Source organism: Diceros bicornis, chromosome 25, assembly GCF_020826845.1.
Source record: "Diceros bicornis minor isolate mBicDic1 chromosome 25, mDicBic1.mat.cur, whole genome shotgun sequence".
Classification (NCBI taxonomy): Eukaryota; Metazoa; Chordata; class Mammalia; order Perissodactyla; family Rhinocerotidae; genus Diceros; species Diceros bicornis.
The window spans coordinates 10774305-10789117 of NC_080764.1; the positions used below are offsets into that span (position 1 = coordinate 10774305).

Consider the following 14813-nt stretch of genomic DNA (forward strand, 5'->3'; position numbering starts at 1 on the left):
CCCCCCTGCAGAAGGCTGGGCCCAGGACTGTGGAGGGCCTGGAGGGGAGGGGGCTGCACGTAGGGAGGGGAGAACCCTTGGGATGGGGGCACTGAGCCGATGTGACCCCAGATATCTGCAGGAGGGAGATGAGCAAAGAAGAAGAAATACATTGAGATGACCTGGAACTGGCGGGAAAGAGGGGCAGCCTTGCCGTCATGCTGGTGGGTACTTGAGACCACCAGGTCCAGAGCCCACAAAGGGGTCCCCTCTGGCCAGGTGTGCCCGGACACATGCTTTCTTTGACCCATACAATATATATTTTTTAATTTGAATACATTGCTAACACATACAGATAGATTTCTGGCTTCTCTGGAAAAATAGGAAGACCTGGCCTCTGTGGGTGCCCATTCCTGCTTCAGAACAGGGGCTGAGGAGACGGTGTCCTTTTAGGACGGGCATGAACATGCCCCCCGCCCACTCCTGCCTTCTCACGTCCTGCCTGCCCTGTGGGCATCTGAGTTTGTGACTGCACCCCCCCAAATCCAATCTCCGATTTTACAGATGGGAAGACAGAGGCCCGGAAAATTAGAGGCAGCCCCAAGACGTGACCCAGGCCTGGGCTCCTTCCCAGCCTCAGAACCTTGCAGCCTTATCTTCCCATCTAGGCCTCAGCTTTCTTGTTTGTAAAAGAGGGAAATAAATACTGACCACCCAACTACCGGAGTGGTTGGGAGGGGGTCCCTGAGCACAGGAAGGGTGCTCTGCCCCTAAGCGAGGGTCTGCCATCACCACGTGACTGTCCTCGCTGGCAATTGGCTACAGTCTCCTTCCTTGGGGAGCAGCCTGCCGTGAGCGTGGAGGAGGGAAGCGGGGGGACGAGTGCACTCCAGGAAGCAGAATGGAGTCCCTGGCGGTGCTGAGAAGGCTGCCAGCCAGGGAGCCTGGCTGGGCAGGTGAGTGTGGGCTGGGCGGGCGGTGTACTCACCCACGTGAAGATGGAAAAGAAGGAGAAGGCGATGGCGGCCCGGGCCGCGTCCGTCCCTTCGTTCAGTGGGTTGTCCTTAGGCTTGGAGACCTGCCACTGGTTGGCCAGGTAGCAGAAGCCCACGAACCACAGGAAGGCCCAGACGGCTGGGGTGTCCACCAGGGCCAGGCAGAACGGGCCACACACGGAGAGGAAATGGTAAACCGAGGACCAGGGAGAGGTTCGAGAGCATGTCTCCCACGCTCCCCCACCCCCAACGGGAGAGGTGGGGCGGGGGCAAACAGGAGCACAGGGAAGGTGAGGCGAGAACAGAGAGGTTGTGCAGAGGCAGAGCGGAAGAGAGACCAGGGAAAGGAGCCAGCCAGGCCGAGCAGAGATCAAAGCCGGGAGCAGATCCGGGGAGAGCCAGGGGCAGTGATGGGGAGGGAAGGAGGGGGAGACGGAGAGAAAAGAAAAGTCAGTTCAGCCTAGGCCGGCATTTCTCTAACCTCAGTCGAACACAGATTTCCCAGCGGAACCCCTGGGTGACCCCTGGCCCACCCCTGAGGCCTGCAGCAATCTGGGAGGAGCACCGGCCCGACCCCCTGCCCGACCATGGGGCAGGATGAGGGGAGGCTGGGGCGAGGCTGGCGGCTCAACCAGGTGGGCTGAGCCTCGCCCTCTGATGAGTTTGCAGCCTCACAACGCCCTGAGGTTAGTGAGGGGCCCTCTGAGAGGCGAGGTCTGGGGGTTTAGGAGTGGAAGACTTGTGGCAACAAGATCTTCTGTGGGTGCCCAGGGTCTACCCAGAGAGGGCAGGAGCTGCTCAGGATAAAGTGCGTGTGTGCCTGGGGGACTCTAGAGCCTGGCCCCTCCCAGAGGCAGTGCTGGGGAACCCCGGGGCTCCCTGGAACACAGTTTGAGAACTATTAATTTCCTTCCAGTTCCTTCAAGTCTAAGGGATCCCAGGCCTCACTGCTGGGCTCATCCTGAGAGTCCCACGCCTGGACCTGGGGGGAGGTCCCAACTAGAGACCTGAGACCATGGCCTCAGGCCAGGGAGGCCAAGGCCTCACTGACCCCCAACCAATCAGATTCTCAGAACTTGTGGGGACGCAGGTCAGGGTACCTCTCCCAGGGCCGTTTCTGAAGGGCAAGGGCAGGGGGTCGCGTCAGCTCCCCAGCTCCAGTCCTGAGCCTCCCCGGGTCTGGCTGGCGTTCCCAGGGCACCAGCTGTGCCGGGGCCTTCAGCCCCCCTTGTTTACTTCTCGTGGGGCCCCACCAGAGAGGTGGCCCGGAAGAGGCCACTGAGAAAAGAGACGACTCCTCCAGAGGCCGCGCTCCCCTCCCCGCAGGAGCTGTGGGCTGTTCTGGGGTCTCAGGCCAGCCCCAGTCCCACCCCTCCCTGTTGTCAGCCACGTGGCCCCAAGTCTGTCCCCTCGCCCACCTGCACCTCGTGTGCTCAGAGGTGCGCGTGAGGACAAAGGGGCCGTGGCGGGGACAGCGCTCTGCAGACTGCCGTGCGGGGGTGCCCACGGGGCGGGGCTCACCCGAGACACCGATGTCCGACAGCACGGCCTTCTTGCGGTCCTTCACGCTGCTGATCTGCGGAAAGTACACGTCCAGGGCCAGGTAGAGCAGGCAGGTGAGGAAGGCGAGCACGCCCACCACCACGCCGTAGCTGCAGGCGTTGGGGTTGCGGTTGTAGATGCAGAACTCCTCTCCCTCCGAGGGGCTGTTGAGGTAGCCCTCGTTCACGATGGAGCCGAACACCACGATGGAGAACAACTGGGGGGGGAGGGGCAGGGGCAGAGAGGGTGCACGTGAGACCCGGCCCCCACGCAGTACCAGCCCTGGAGGAGGGGGAGCTGCCAACACCCCCTCGGCTTACTGCCTGCCCCTCTGTGAGCCCTCTTCACTCCAAACAGCCACAAGGCTGGTGTTAAGCAGGCATTTCAGAGGGGAGGCCCAGAGAGGGTGAGCAACTTGCTTAAGGTCACACAGCACAGGAGGGAATAATCACTTCTTTCCTCAGCTGCAGGCACTGAGGGCCCTTTGACCATAGTTTTGGCCCTAACCTCCTCTCCTCCCCTCCAGCCAGCCAGGTCGTGAGAGGTCTTCCTGGGTCCTGACACCAAGGTTCCCCTAGGACCGGACGCAGCCTCCCAGAACAAGTGGTCTCATGCCCTCCTGGGAGGAGAACCTGCCAAGGCCCCACCTCCCAGCTGACTCTTCCAGATGCTGGCACCTGCCCAGCCCCATCTGGTGCTCCCGGCCCCTCTGCGGAGCCATGGGCTGCTGAGGTTTCAAGCTCCGTCCTGGGTCCGACCCTTCACTGTTGCCCGGGCCCTGGCAAGTGGAAGGAGTGACGAATGAAAGAATAACTCCAGTCCAATCCTGCCAGTGACAGGGCAACCTGCATGACCCACGTGTGTGACACGCGGCACCTCATTTAACCCCCACAACCTTTGCAACAGTCTCTTTCAGCTGGGGAGGCAGCCAGCCGAGACGGCCCCCCGTGACCCCACCTCCTGGCATTCACGCCCTGTGCCATCTCTGTTCTCTTGACTGTGGGCTGGGCCCAGGGATTTGCTTCTAACAGAATATGGCAAAAAGTGACAGGATATCACTTCTGCGAGGAGTTTACGGGGACTCTGGCTTCCCTCTTGCTCGCCCTCTCCTCCTCCTCTCGTTAGCTGGCTCTGATGGAAGTGGCGGCCACACTGTGAGCTGCCACAAGGAACCGAGTCCGCCAGCATCACATGGGTGAGCTTGAAAACGATTCCACCCTCAGCCTTCAGAGGAGACCGCAGCCCTGGCTGACGCCGCAACAGCAACCTGAGAGACCTGAGGCGGCAGCAACCAGCTAAGCAGATTCCTGTCCCGCAGAAACTGTGAGGTAACAAATGTTTGTTGTTTAAGCCTCTACCTTCGGGGGTACTTTGTTACGCAGCAATAGCTGACTAACACACTCAGTATCATCTACATTTGCAGATGAGGCAGTGAAGGTGCAAGCTTTGGTTAACATGCCCAGAGTCACACAACTGGGGAGTGGCAGAGCAGGCTTCAACCCAGGAGCCCCGCCTCTGAAGTTCATGCTTTCTGCTCCTGCCTCTCACCTCCCCGAAACTGTGTGAGGCTGAGGAGGCTCAGCCCCGATGGACACACGGACACACACACACACACACACACACACACACACACACACGCATGCAGCAGAGCCTCGGGTGTGGCCTGCAGTGAGCCTGAGGGGAAGGCCAGAGGGGATTTTTATTGTCCATTTTCCACTTCTCTGTGTTTTCCAATTTTCTACAATAGAAACTATAATTTCAATACAAGCCACGCACATTTCCACCCTCACCTAACGCCCATGGTGGGTAGTGACTCCAGGGTTGGTGTGGGAAAAAACATGAGAAATGTTACTTTATCTGATCTTTTTACAAGGTCTACACTTGACACAGGTTTTATAATGTGCTGGATATATCAGTGTAGTAATAATATATATGGAACAAATAAGTCCACATTTAATGGGAGGATTGATTCAAAAATGTTTCCTGAAGAAGTGCATGATCGAAAGTCTGGAGATCATCGGCTCACAATACTGTGTTAAGAAGGCTTCTAGGGGCTGGCCTGGTGGCGCAGTGGTTAAGTGTGTGCGCTCTGCTTTGGCAGCCTGAGGTTCGCAGGTTTGGATCCCAGGCGTGCACTACTCACCGCTTGTCAAGCCATGCTGTGGCGGCGTCCCAGATAAAGTAGAAGAGGATGGGCATGGATGTTAGCCCAGGGCCGATCTTCCTCAGCAAAAAGAGGAGGATTAGCAACGGATGTTAGCTCAGGGCTGGTCTTGCTCACAAAAAAAAAAAAAAAAAAAAAGAAGAAGGACTCTGACCCAAATACCCATCACAGATGAACAGAGAAACAAGTTGTGGCATATCCATACAATGGAATATTATTCAGCCATAAAAAGGAACAAATTCTGATATGTGCTATAACTGGATGCACCTTAAAACACGTGAAAAAAGAAGTTAAAGAAAACACTAGTGAAAGAAGCCAGACACAAAAGGTCAATATTATATTCCTCTTATATATACTACATCTGAAATAGACAAAATACAGACAGAAAGCAGACTGGAGGTTACCACGGGATGGGGGAGGGGAGAATGGGGAGTGATTACTTAACGGGCATGGAGTGTTTTTATGGGGTGATGAAAAAGTTTTGAAACCAGAGAGAGGTGGTGGTTGCCCAACACTGTGAATGCGCACTAAATGCCACTGAACTGTATGCTTTAAAATGGTTTATTATATGTTATGTGAATTTTTCTGCAATTAGAAAGAAAGAAAAAAAGGATGGTGGGGCCGCGTCCTGGTGCAGCCGTGGGCAGAAGCGGCCCGTGAGCCATAAGGCTGCTGATCTGGGAATGTACACAGAACCACATCCACAGACCCACCCAGGCCTGCCGGCTCACGGCCCTGCCCCGTCACAGGTCCTGCATCTTCACAATCGCCCCGCGAAGCAGAGGCAAGTGGTACCCACTCGATGAACAGAGGAGGAGAATTGAGGCTCGGAAAGGGGGTGACGCTGTTGCCAGCAGTACGAGCTGAACTTGAACCCGGCTCTCCTGTCTCTCAGCCCCGTGCTCTTTTCCACCCGACCAAGATGACCCGCAGCCTCAGGAGGCGGGCCCTGAAGAAGGGGTGCTATTTCCAGAGATGGGGGATCAGCAGGGAGAAGGGCGTGGAGGACAGGAAAGCATCAGGCGGTGTTACTGGAGTGCCAAGTCTGGTGCCCCGGGGCACTGGAGGGGAGTGACAGGAAGTCCTGACCTCACAGCAATTGTCAAAGGGACCCCTGGGCTACTGACACGGTCCAGACACGCAAGGCAGATACTGGACACTGGAGACAAAGGCAGGCTCTGACAGCCAGCTGCCTGGGCTGTGCACTGCACAACTCCAGGGACCGCCATTCACACAGCCCCTGGGACCTGTGCACCGAGACCAGTCCAAGGTTCCTACCAGAAAACTGCCAAGTCGGAACTCTGAGGCCCTGTCCCAGTGTCACCAGATGCCACCGATCCAGCAGAATGCAAAAGCCTCTTGATTAGGGAGAGACTTCAGACACTGAGGAATCACAAAGACCTGCTGGATCCAAATCCCTGGCCTGATGCTCATGCTGTGTGGCCTCAGGCAAGTGACTTAACCTCTCTGAGCCTCCGACTGGTCCTCTGTAAAAATCAGCCTTCCCTGCAGGGCTGATGGGAGAAGTACACGAAGTGCCCAGTGCAGAGCAGGAGCGTAGTGAGGGTGAACTCCCCTCTCCTGAGGCCCCGGGACAGAGGGAGAGGCCAGGAAGGCTCCTGGGCAGCACCTCCTGACAGACAACACTCCCTGGGGCTGAAGAGACACCACTGCTGCCGGAGGTGGGAACAAGGGTGGACCTGCTTCCACAAGCAGGCCTGGAGGAGGCAGGAGGGGAAGCAGGCCGCGCAAGTCCGGGCTTTGGGGACAGCAGAGGAGGAACCATCAGGACGGGGCCTCTTAGGGGAGGGAAGCAGGGAGTCCTCGGACAGGACTGTGCTGGAAGCGACGTGTTCCCCAGGAGGGTGAGGAGCAAGATGAAAACACCCTCTGAGGGACGGGGACCACAGGCAGAGCGAGGGAGGAGGCTGCACGCCAGCTCCCTGCTGCTGCAGCCGCCTCTCCATCCCACGGCGCCCGCAGACATGCCTGGGCCAGGCATTCACCACAGGACAACGGCTTCTGCGCCTGGCACTGTGCGGGAGGCGGGTCCAGGGGTAACACGGCCGTCCGTGCAGACCCTGCTGCGGGCAGCTGTCGGGAGGGGCGGGAGTGCGGGCAAGAGCCGAGTCAGATTACCTGGGCTTGCTGAATCCCGGCTTGGCCACTTGTCCAGCGGGGGGACCTTGAGCCAGCGACCTACCCTCTCTGAGCCTCAGTTCCCTCATCTGTGAAGTGGGACAAGGGCGCCTGGTGGTCTCCCTGACGTCTTGCGGGGAGTGAATGCGGTCGTGCGTGCAGGGAGCAGAGGACGTGGAGTAGCACCCAGAAAGGCCAGACCGACGCTGAACAAGCGGAGCAGACGATTAAGGCAATGACGGACGCTGGCAGAGGCTGGGGGGAGGCGGCGGTGGTCAGGGAAGGGGGCCCTGAGCAGTGAGTTTCGAGCTGAGACGGGAAGGAGCCAGCCCTGCGAAGATCAGGGGGAAGCGTGTTTTGGGCAGAAGAACAGAAAAGGCAAAGGCCGAAGGTGGAGAAGGAGGTGGTGGCTGGGGCAGTGACCAGGGAGCTGGGGCTGGAGAGCACGGGGGCGGGGGAGGGGGCGGGAGGGGGACAGGGCCTGGGGGGCCACAGCGAGGACACGGGATTGACATGCAGTGAGAGGTCACAGGGGGGTGACGAGATATGGCTCTGTGGACCACGGTCTGCACCCTGCAGCACGGAGGTTCCCCACGGCCTTCTGGGTGCACTCTGAGCTTCTAGGGCTGGTGGCCCAGGCCGTGCAGGGACCGGCCCCGCCCACCTGGGCCTCCCCACCACCACCCGCGTCCCCACCTTCTCACCCCGCCCCGTTCACTGTTTCCTCTCTGGAAGACTGTTTCACCGCGCCGAGGTCCTGAGCTGGAACTAACTCTTCTGCTCGTGTCCGGGGGAGGTGGGGCGAGCTGCCAGGGGCCCCTCCGCTCGGCATGTGCCGTCCAGGGAGCTGACCTCTCTGCACCCACAGGGCCCACTGCGTCCGGGGCCTGGGAGGCCTCATCGCAGGGGCCAGAGAACTGGGGTTTGCCATTGGTTGTTCATTCACTCAACAGTGTTTCCTGAGCCCCTGGTATGTGCCAGTCCCTGTGCCAGAGGCTGTGGAGGCGGCAAGGCCCCTGCTCTCACTGAGGGAGATAACAGTAAGCCGACAAATTTGTGCCCAAGTCCTGACAAGTGTCCTGAGAAAGCATAAAGCAGGGAGGGAGGAGACAGACCGGGTGACCTGGAGGGGGCGGGGCTCTGATGAAGCGACCTTTGAGCAGCAGCCCAAGTGCAGCGAGGCACAGCCCTGCAGATATCTGGGAGGGAGGTTCCAGGGAGAAAAAACCACAAGTGCAAAGGTCCTGGGGCCTGAATAAGCTCAGTGTGTTGAGGAGGCACGGGCAGGCCAGTATGGCCAGAGCAGAGTGAGGGAGGTGAGGTCACTGAGGTAGGAAGGGGCTGGCCCCAGGGCCTTGAGGGGCAGGGTGAGTTCAGGAGCCACTTCATGTGATGGAGAGAAAGGACTGTAGGGGCACAGGGGAAGCAGGGAGACCAGCTGGGGGCCACGCAGGGCCCCGGTGAGGGGTGAGAGGGCTGGGGCGGCGCAGCAGCGGTGATGGTGAGAAGGGGTGGGGTGCTGGATATAGTCTGAAGGTGAGGCCCCCAGAATATGTGACACATCTGCGGGGAGTGAGAGGAAGAGCGAGAGCAGGAGGGCAGGGAGCTGTGTGCGGGGGTTGGCGTGAAGATAATCAGAACGGGGGCCTGCACGCCAGGTCCCCTGCCGGCCACAGGGCTGGGCCAGGACAGGCAGCCTCCCCTGGACCAGGCCTGAGAGACTACAGATGGAGAAACTGAGGCTCGGGGAAGGGAAGAAACGTTGCCAAGGATACACAACCCGTCCCTTGGGTCTCCCGAACTCCCCCAGGACCCTCTGAGCCCTGGGTTAACATCTCCATTTAGCTGCCGTCTCCCCACCCGGGTGGGAGGGAGCCCCCAGGAGCAGGGCACGGCTCGGTTTCTGTCCCTCAGTAGCTCAGAGTCCGAGGGAGGAGGGAGGGGGACCCACTCAGGACCAGCTGCGTGGCTGAACCACACGCTCTGACCTCCACGAGGTCCGGTCCTCATTCTCATTTCACAGCCGCGTCCGGGACCCGCCCGGTCACGCAGCAGGTTTGGGGTGGATCCAGACTCAACGCCGAGTCTCTGAACCCAAAGCTGCTGCTCCAAGTCAGGCGGTCCCCGGGGTGACTCACCAAGGCCGGATCTGCAGGGACAGCGAGGGGCACACAGCAGCCACCGGAGAACCGGAAATTAAACCAGAATGAACTTCGACGCTGGCCAGAGGCAGAGGCAGGGGGAAGACTCGCCTAACAAGCGGATCTGTGCTGGGGACGGTGACGGGGGACAGGTCTGCAGAGGCAGGTCCAGCGCCCAAAACAAGAGGGGATGGAGGGCAGCCTCCGGGAGGACCCAGGGAGGCACTGGTCCTCAGCAGGCACAGGAAAAGCAAACTCTCCCTCGCGCTAAAGAAAATACTAAAAAAAAAAAAAAAAAAAAAAAATGGGGCCGGCCCAGTGGTGTAGTGGTTAAGTTCACGCGCTCCACTTCGGCCCGGGGTTCGTGGGTTCCATCCCAGCCTGGACCTACGCACCGCTCATCAAACCACGCTGTGGAAGGCGTCCCACATACAAAATAGAGGAAGATGGGCATGGATGTTAGCCCAGGCCAATCTTCCTCAGCAAAAACAGGAAGATTGGCAACAGACGTTAGCTCAGGGCTAATTTTCCTCACCAAAAAAAAAAAAAAAGAAAGAAAGAAAGAAAATGCTAAAAAGAAAGCACCAAGGTAAACGGGCCGAGGTTCTTGTTTTTTTCCACCATTTTTATGATCCAATGCTAGTCTTTTTAAAAAGAGATTCCAGATGGCACTTGGAACAGAGCTGTGTCAAACTCAGGAAAACACATCGGAAGGAATCGCAGAATCTTGGAATTTTAGGATCTTGGGCTAGTGGATTCAGTGACGCACAGAAACGGAGACCTCAGAACTGCCAGACCCGCTCTGGCCCCCCTTCTCCTCCCCCATCGCACTCAGCCATCCCAGAGGGCCGGGGCTGGCACAGACACAGTCTGCTTGATAATTTTGCACCAGCTGTTCCTACCTCCCAGAATGCCCTTCCCCACCTTTTCCATCTTTCAAATAGGAGCAAACTCCTTCTAACCCTTCAAAACCCTGCTGGGAGGTGGCGATTCCCAGCTGCCTTCTGGGACACCCTCCTTCCCAGTCACTCTCCCCCACCCGGACCCTGCACACACTCTGCTTGGGACTCATTTATGGGTTTGTCTCCCCACGAGACCCTGAGCCAGCCCGCAGCCTCCATGAGGACCCTGCATGGATTGGGGGCATCTAATGAAAATCATCTCATTTAATCCTCATCAAAACCTCTAAAGAAAAAATAAACTTGAAAACACCGCCCCCCTAGGGCAAGGCTTCCTTAGCCCATTTCACAGAGAAGGAGGCTGAGGCTCAAAGAGGCCTGTAGCAGGTAAGCAGGGCACGGGGCCTCCTGCCCACCTGTCCCCCTCTAGCCCATTCCAGAATGTGAGCCAGACCCCTACCTTCAGCTGCCTCCCCATGGAGGAGCGAATTCCAGATCCCAGACTCTAGGACCAGCGTGACACCCAGGAGGGACACCTGCGGTCCCGAGCCGCGTCACCACCCACAGAGCAGGAGGAGCCGGGCCCACTTTACTCCACATCTGCACGCAGAGCTAGCAGGCTGCGCCTGGGCCACCGCCAGGCACGAGGCTGACCCGGCTCCAGGAGAGCCAGGCCCAGCCAGCCTGAGGGGCAGAGGTCACTGCTGTCCACCGGGAAGCTCCCAGAGGCCTGGCTTTAAACCTCTCTAGGCACGTGCCGAGTTTCCCCCAGGTAAGCTGCAGAGAGCCGAGTCTGGAGCCCACGGCCTCTGGTCCCGCCAGCTCCACATGGCACCTGTACAGTGTCTCTCACCTGTACAGGGACATCTGCTCCTAAGCTAGGTGCACCGGTCCCTGCCCCACTCTGCAGGCGGCCAGCTGACTGCTCGCTGACTCTCCACTTCGTAGTCTTGGCCGCTGCTCACTCCTAGGCTGCAGCTCAGAACAGCCTCCCCTTCGGCCTCCTCGACTCCTCCAAGCCGGCTCCAGGCGGCAGCCAGGGGTGCTCCCCAACCCCAACTCTCACAGGCCCTTCCCAGGCGGAGGGTCAAGTCCAGCCCCTAGGCCGGCTCTGCCCCCCTATTTGGGCCGCTGGTCTCACCTCCGGGCTCTCCCAGCCCCCAGTGGCCTCCAGCGTCCCCATCCGTCCAAGCTCTGGCTCCCACCTTGGGCTTGGCCTCGAACCCCCTCCAATCTGGCAGTCGGGCCTAGTTCTCCATCCTTCCCTAAATAACTCAAATCACTCCCCGTCCCCCAGGCTGTTCCCGGCCACTGCCGCCTCTTGCCAGGCGATGACAGCAGCGTCCCAGTCCCTGTATGTCCACTCCCACCCCCTGCACAGCAGCTGCTGTGGTCTCTTTAAACCTGTCAGATCACGTCACCCCCTGCTCCATTCCCCACCCTCCGACACCCCACAGTGAAGTCCCCTCAATCCCCACAACCCCCAGGGCTCCTGCCTTCCTCTCAGACACACTTCCCACCACTCTTCTCGCTCCCTCCCAAGCTCATTCCTGCCTCAGGGCCTTTGCACTTGGCTGTTCCCTAGATTTCCCCAGATCCTGGCTGGCTCCCACTGGTTCCTTCTCAACATCCAAATCTCAGTGAAAGACACCTCCTCAGAGAAGTCCTCTAGACGTGACTCCCAGATCTATAATATTCTCCAATACCTCCATTTATTTTCTTGATAACATCATTATAGAATATTTTTCCTACTTATTCTTTACTTGTTGGGTGTATGCCTCACTCCCAGACCCAGAGGGAGGGTCAGGAAAGGCTTCAAGGGGAGCGAACAGCAGGCCTGATAGATGGGCAGAGACACAGACAGCACAGGAGTCAAGAGAAAAGACTATTCCCTCCTCAGCATCCCTGGCTCACACCCTCCCCACTTGCACACCTCTGACCACAGGGAGCTCACTCTCTAACAAGGGGGCTGCTGAGTCTTCTCCCTCACCACAAGCTGAACCCGCCTTCCTGCCAGTGTCCCCGCCCAAGTCCTCCATCCTGCCTCCTGGGCCCAGGGAAAGGCTGAGCAAAGAAAGGGGCAGCCATGCTTCTGAGGGATGAGTCAGGCTGTGAAGGGCCCCCCTTCATGGGAACGGGGCCCTGCCTCCCCCAGGGTCATGTGAGGAAAACGGCCGAAGGCACCGCAGGGCGCATGACGGGCAGTGGGCAGCCACCCGGCTTCCTGAAGAGCCCCGCGGAGCCGCAGGGCCGAGGCAGGGCAGGTGGGTCTCCGGGGTCCCTCCTCTCCTCCCCTGCCTGGCACTACGTCCTGCAGCCTTGGAAGTGACCTGCTGGGGATTAGCCGTAATCTTCCTGCAAGCTGTCCGTGCGCGTTCTCGGGGGCGGGGAGGGCGCTCTGTTGGGCAGGGGCCTGGGCGAGCGGACCTCTGTCCCCAAGGTGCTGAGACTGGGCCCCGGTGATCTGCAAGACCCCCCTTCCCTCCCCACTGTCCCCATCCTCACCCTCCTGCGGCTGCAAAACCACAAGGGGGCTGGGGGCCTCGTCAGAAAGGGGGAAACTGAGACCCAGAGAGGGGCCAGGGCTCACACTCGGTGGCAGAGTATCCGGATGTTCACCCCCTAACCTTCTACACCCCAAGTCCTTCTTCCCCCAGGTTCTGCCACCTCTGCCCTTTCTGAGGCGGGGAGAGGGGTGGTGGTGAGCAATGCCACCCCTGGAACAAGTGCACAACGGCCCCATGAGGGAGGCACTGCTGTCCCCATTTTACAGATGGGGAAACTGAGGCTCTGTGAGGTCCCTCAACTGGTAAGAGGGTGGAGTTAACCACCCAGTTCTGTTGGCTCTTCTCTGTCCTCCAGCCCTACATGCCTGAGAGTGATCACTGTTTCTCTCCCTCCGTGGAAATTCCAGGCCTTCAGAGAGATAATCTCGTCCCAGGCCCTGCCTCACCTTCTAGAAAAGTAAGACAAAAAGAGGGAAAAACCCTTTGCTTTGAGAATTCTTCAGCCATTCACAAAGAGGACAAGGGAAGTGGGGAGGAGAAAGCAGCTTGGGGGGAACCCTGGAAGGCTTCAAGGGGGAGGTGATGATTGAGTTGGGCCTTGAGGCTGGGTGGGAGACCTGAATGGGGATGGTGGGTGGAAGGAGGAGGGCAGAGCAGTGTAGTTTCCCACCTCGTTCACGCACATGTGGAACCCTCACGAGATGCCAGGCACCTTCTAGAACTGGGGATACAACAGTGATGTAACAGACGCGGTCCCCACTCCCTAGAGCCTACAGCCTACAAGGGTGGCAGCCTCCCATCGCTGCTCTGCAGCACCTCTCGGCCTTTCCCATGCGGTTCCTTCTGCCTGGAACTCCTTCCTCCTTCTCCGCTGGGGGCCCTCCCTCTCATCTCAACTCCACTGTCCCCTCCCTGTCCCTGACCTGAGTGAGGGCCCCTCACTCTGGGTCTCCTCTCACCTCCCTATTTTAACTAGTGTCTCCACCACATTTCCCTCCTAGGCTGTGAGCCCTCGACAAAGAGCAGGTACCCAGCACGTGCTCGACGTGGCAATGAAACAGACGACGACAGGGTGTCCCCGTCCTGCGGCTGTGGGACCCAGCGGGAGGACAGATAAACCCCTCACTGCCTGCTCGATGCGGCTGAGAGAGCCACTGACAACCATCGGCCACGGGACTTGGCAACGTGAAGGTCACGGATGATGGAGAGGTCGGGGAGGAAGCCTGAGCTGGGAGCACGTGAGAGAAAACCAGAGAAACACTGGAGACGGCGACCACAGACGCATCTCCTGAGGGACCAGAGGAACAGGTGAGGGGATGGAAATGTCGCCCGTGCACATCTGTAAGCTGACGGGAAAGCACCAGAGTGGAGGTGAACCGGGGGACGGGGGAGGGGGAGGGGGAGACAGGGACCGTGGCTGGATCTGAGTCCCTGAGTAGCTGAGAGGGTGGGGTCTAGTGGCCCACAGTGAGGCTGGCCTGGGCCACCAGACAGGAGGGAGCCCAGGGGAGGGGGCCGAGGGTGGACGTAAGCAGAGCTGTGCCAGGTGAGTGCAGCGACAGAAGGCTGGAGCTGGGAGCAGCTGGGTGAGACCGCTGGGGAGCCCAGGCTGGGGACGGGGACGGGAGGACCGGGGTGAGGGCCCGCACACAGCGGGACAGTCAACGGCTCAGAGGTTCCAGCCCCGAGGACGCCTGGAATGGGGGTAGGTGAGGGGCAGAGCTGGAGAGACAGGAGAGGTGGGGAGAGGTGGCCATCTGAGTGTGTGCAGCTCCTGGAAAGAATGGCCGGGCCCGGGGCAGACCCGGCGAGAGTGGCTGAGGCAGGTGAGGACGCGACTGTGGGAGGAGGGGAGGCCCAGAAGTGGAGGCCGGAGTGTGGCTGGAGAGAGCAGGTGCCCGGCCAGGGTCAGCATCTTCTGCTGGCCTACAATGAGAGGAGTAGCTGATCCAGGGCTGGCATGAGATTCAAAGCTGGGGCAGAATGGGCTGGAAGCAGCCCCAGGAGCTGGAGGCCCCTGCCCCACCTCCACGCCCAGCTGAGGGAGGGGATGAGGGAAAGAAGAGCCCCACTAAGGGGCTGCCGGGGCAGCAGGGTCCTGGGGGAGGCCAGGTTACTGTGCAATTTACAATTAGGGATGTTCAGAGACACGGGCCATGTCCTCTCGCCCCCAGGACCGTGAGTTATTTGAGGACCCCCGGCTTGTTGGCGTTCCTGGATGATCGAGTTCTAAACAGTCTCGGTCTGACAGCCTGGTGCTGTCCCAGCCAAACAGCCACCCCTCCCCCGCAGTCCCCTGTACCCCACACCTTCCTCCCCGGCAGAGGGGAGCTGAGCAAAATCCCATCCCCAGAAGGGAAGGCTCCTCCAGAAACAAGGGGCGTGAGCCGCCCAGCCCGGTTCCAGCTGACACTGCTCTGCTCACGTGCATGGACCCGGGGCCCAGG

The 14813-nt window shown here is 59.4% G+C and overlaps 2 protein-coding genes across 4 annotated transcripts in view; one reads left to right on the top strand and one right to left on the bottom strand.

Annotated features, from left to right (window-relative positions):
- The window catches only part of RPL3 (ribosomal protein L3), a 197843-nt gene that overhangs the window by 144239 nt on the left and 38791 nt on the right, over nt 1-14813 (top strand). The window lies entirely within an intron of this gene.
- SYNGR1 (synaptogyrin 1) overlaps nt 1-14813 on the bottom strand; it is a 28136-nt gene that overhangs the window by 7562 nt on the left and 5761 nt on the right. For all 3 annotated transcript variants that reach the window (XM_058568332.1, XM_058568333.1, XM_058568334.1), the window contains exons 2-3: nt 2496-2733; nt 968-1113 (exon numbers count right to left, since the gene is read on the bottom strand). In XM_058568332.1, the coding sequence (XP_058424315.1) occupies nt 968-1113; nt 2496-2733 (384 nt within the window). The remainder of the gene's footprint in view (nt 1-967; nt 1114-2495; nt 2734-14813) is intronic.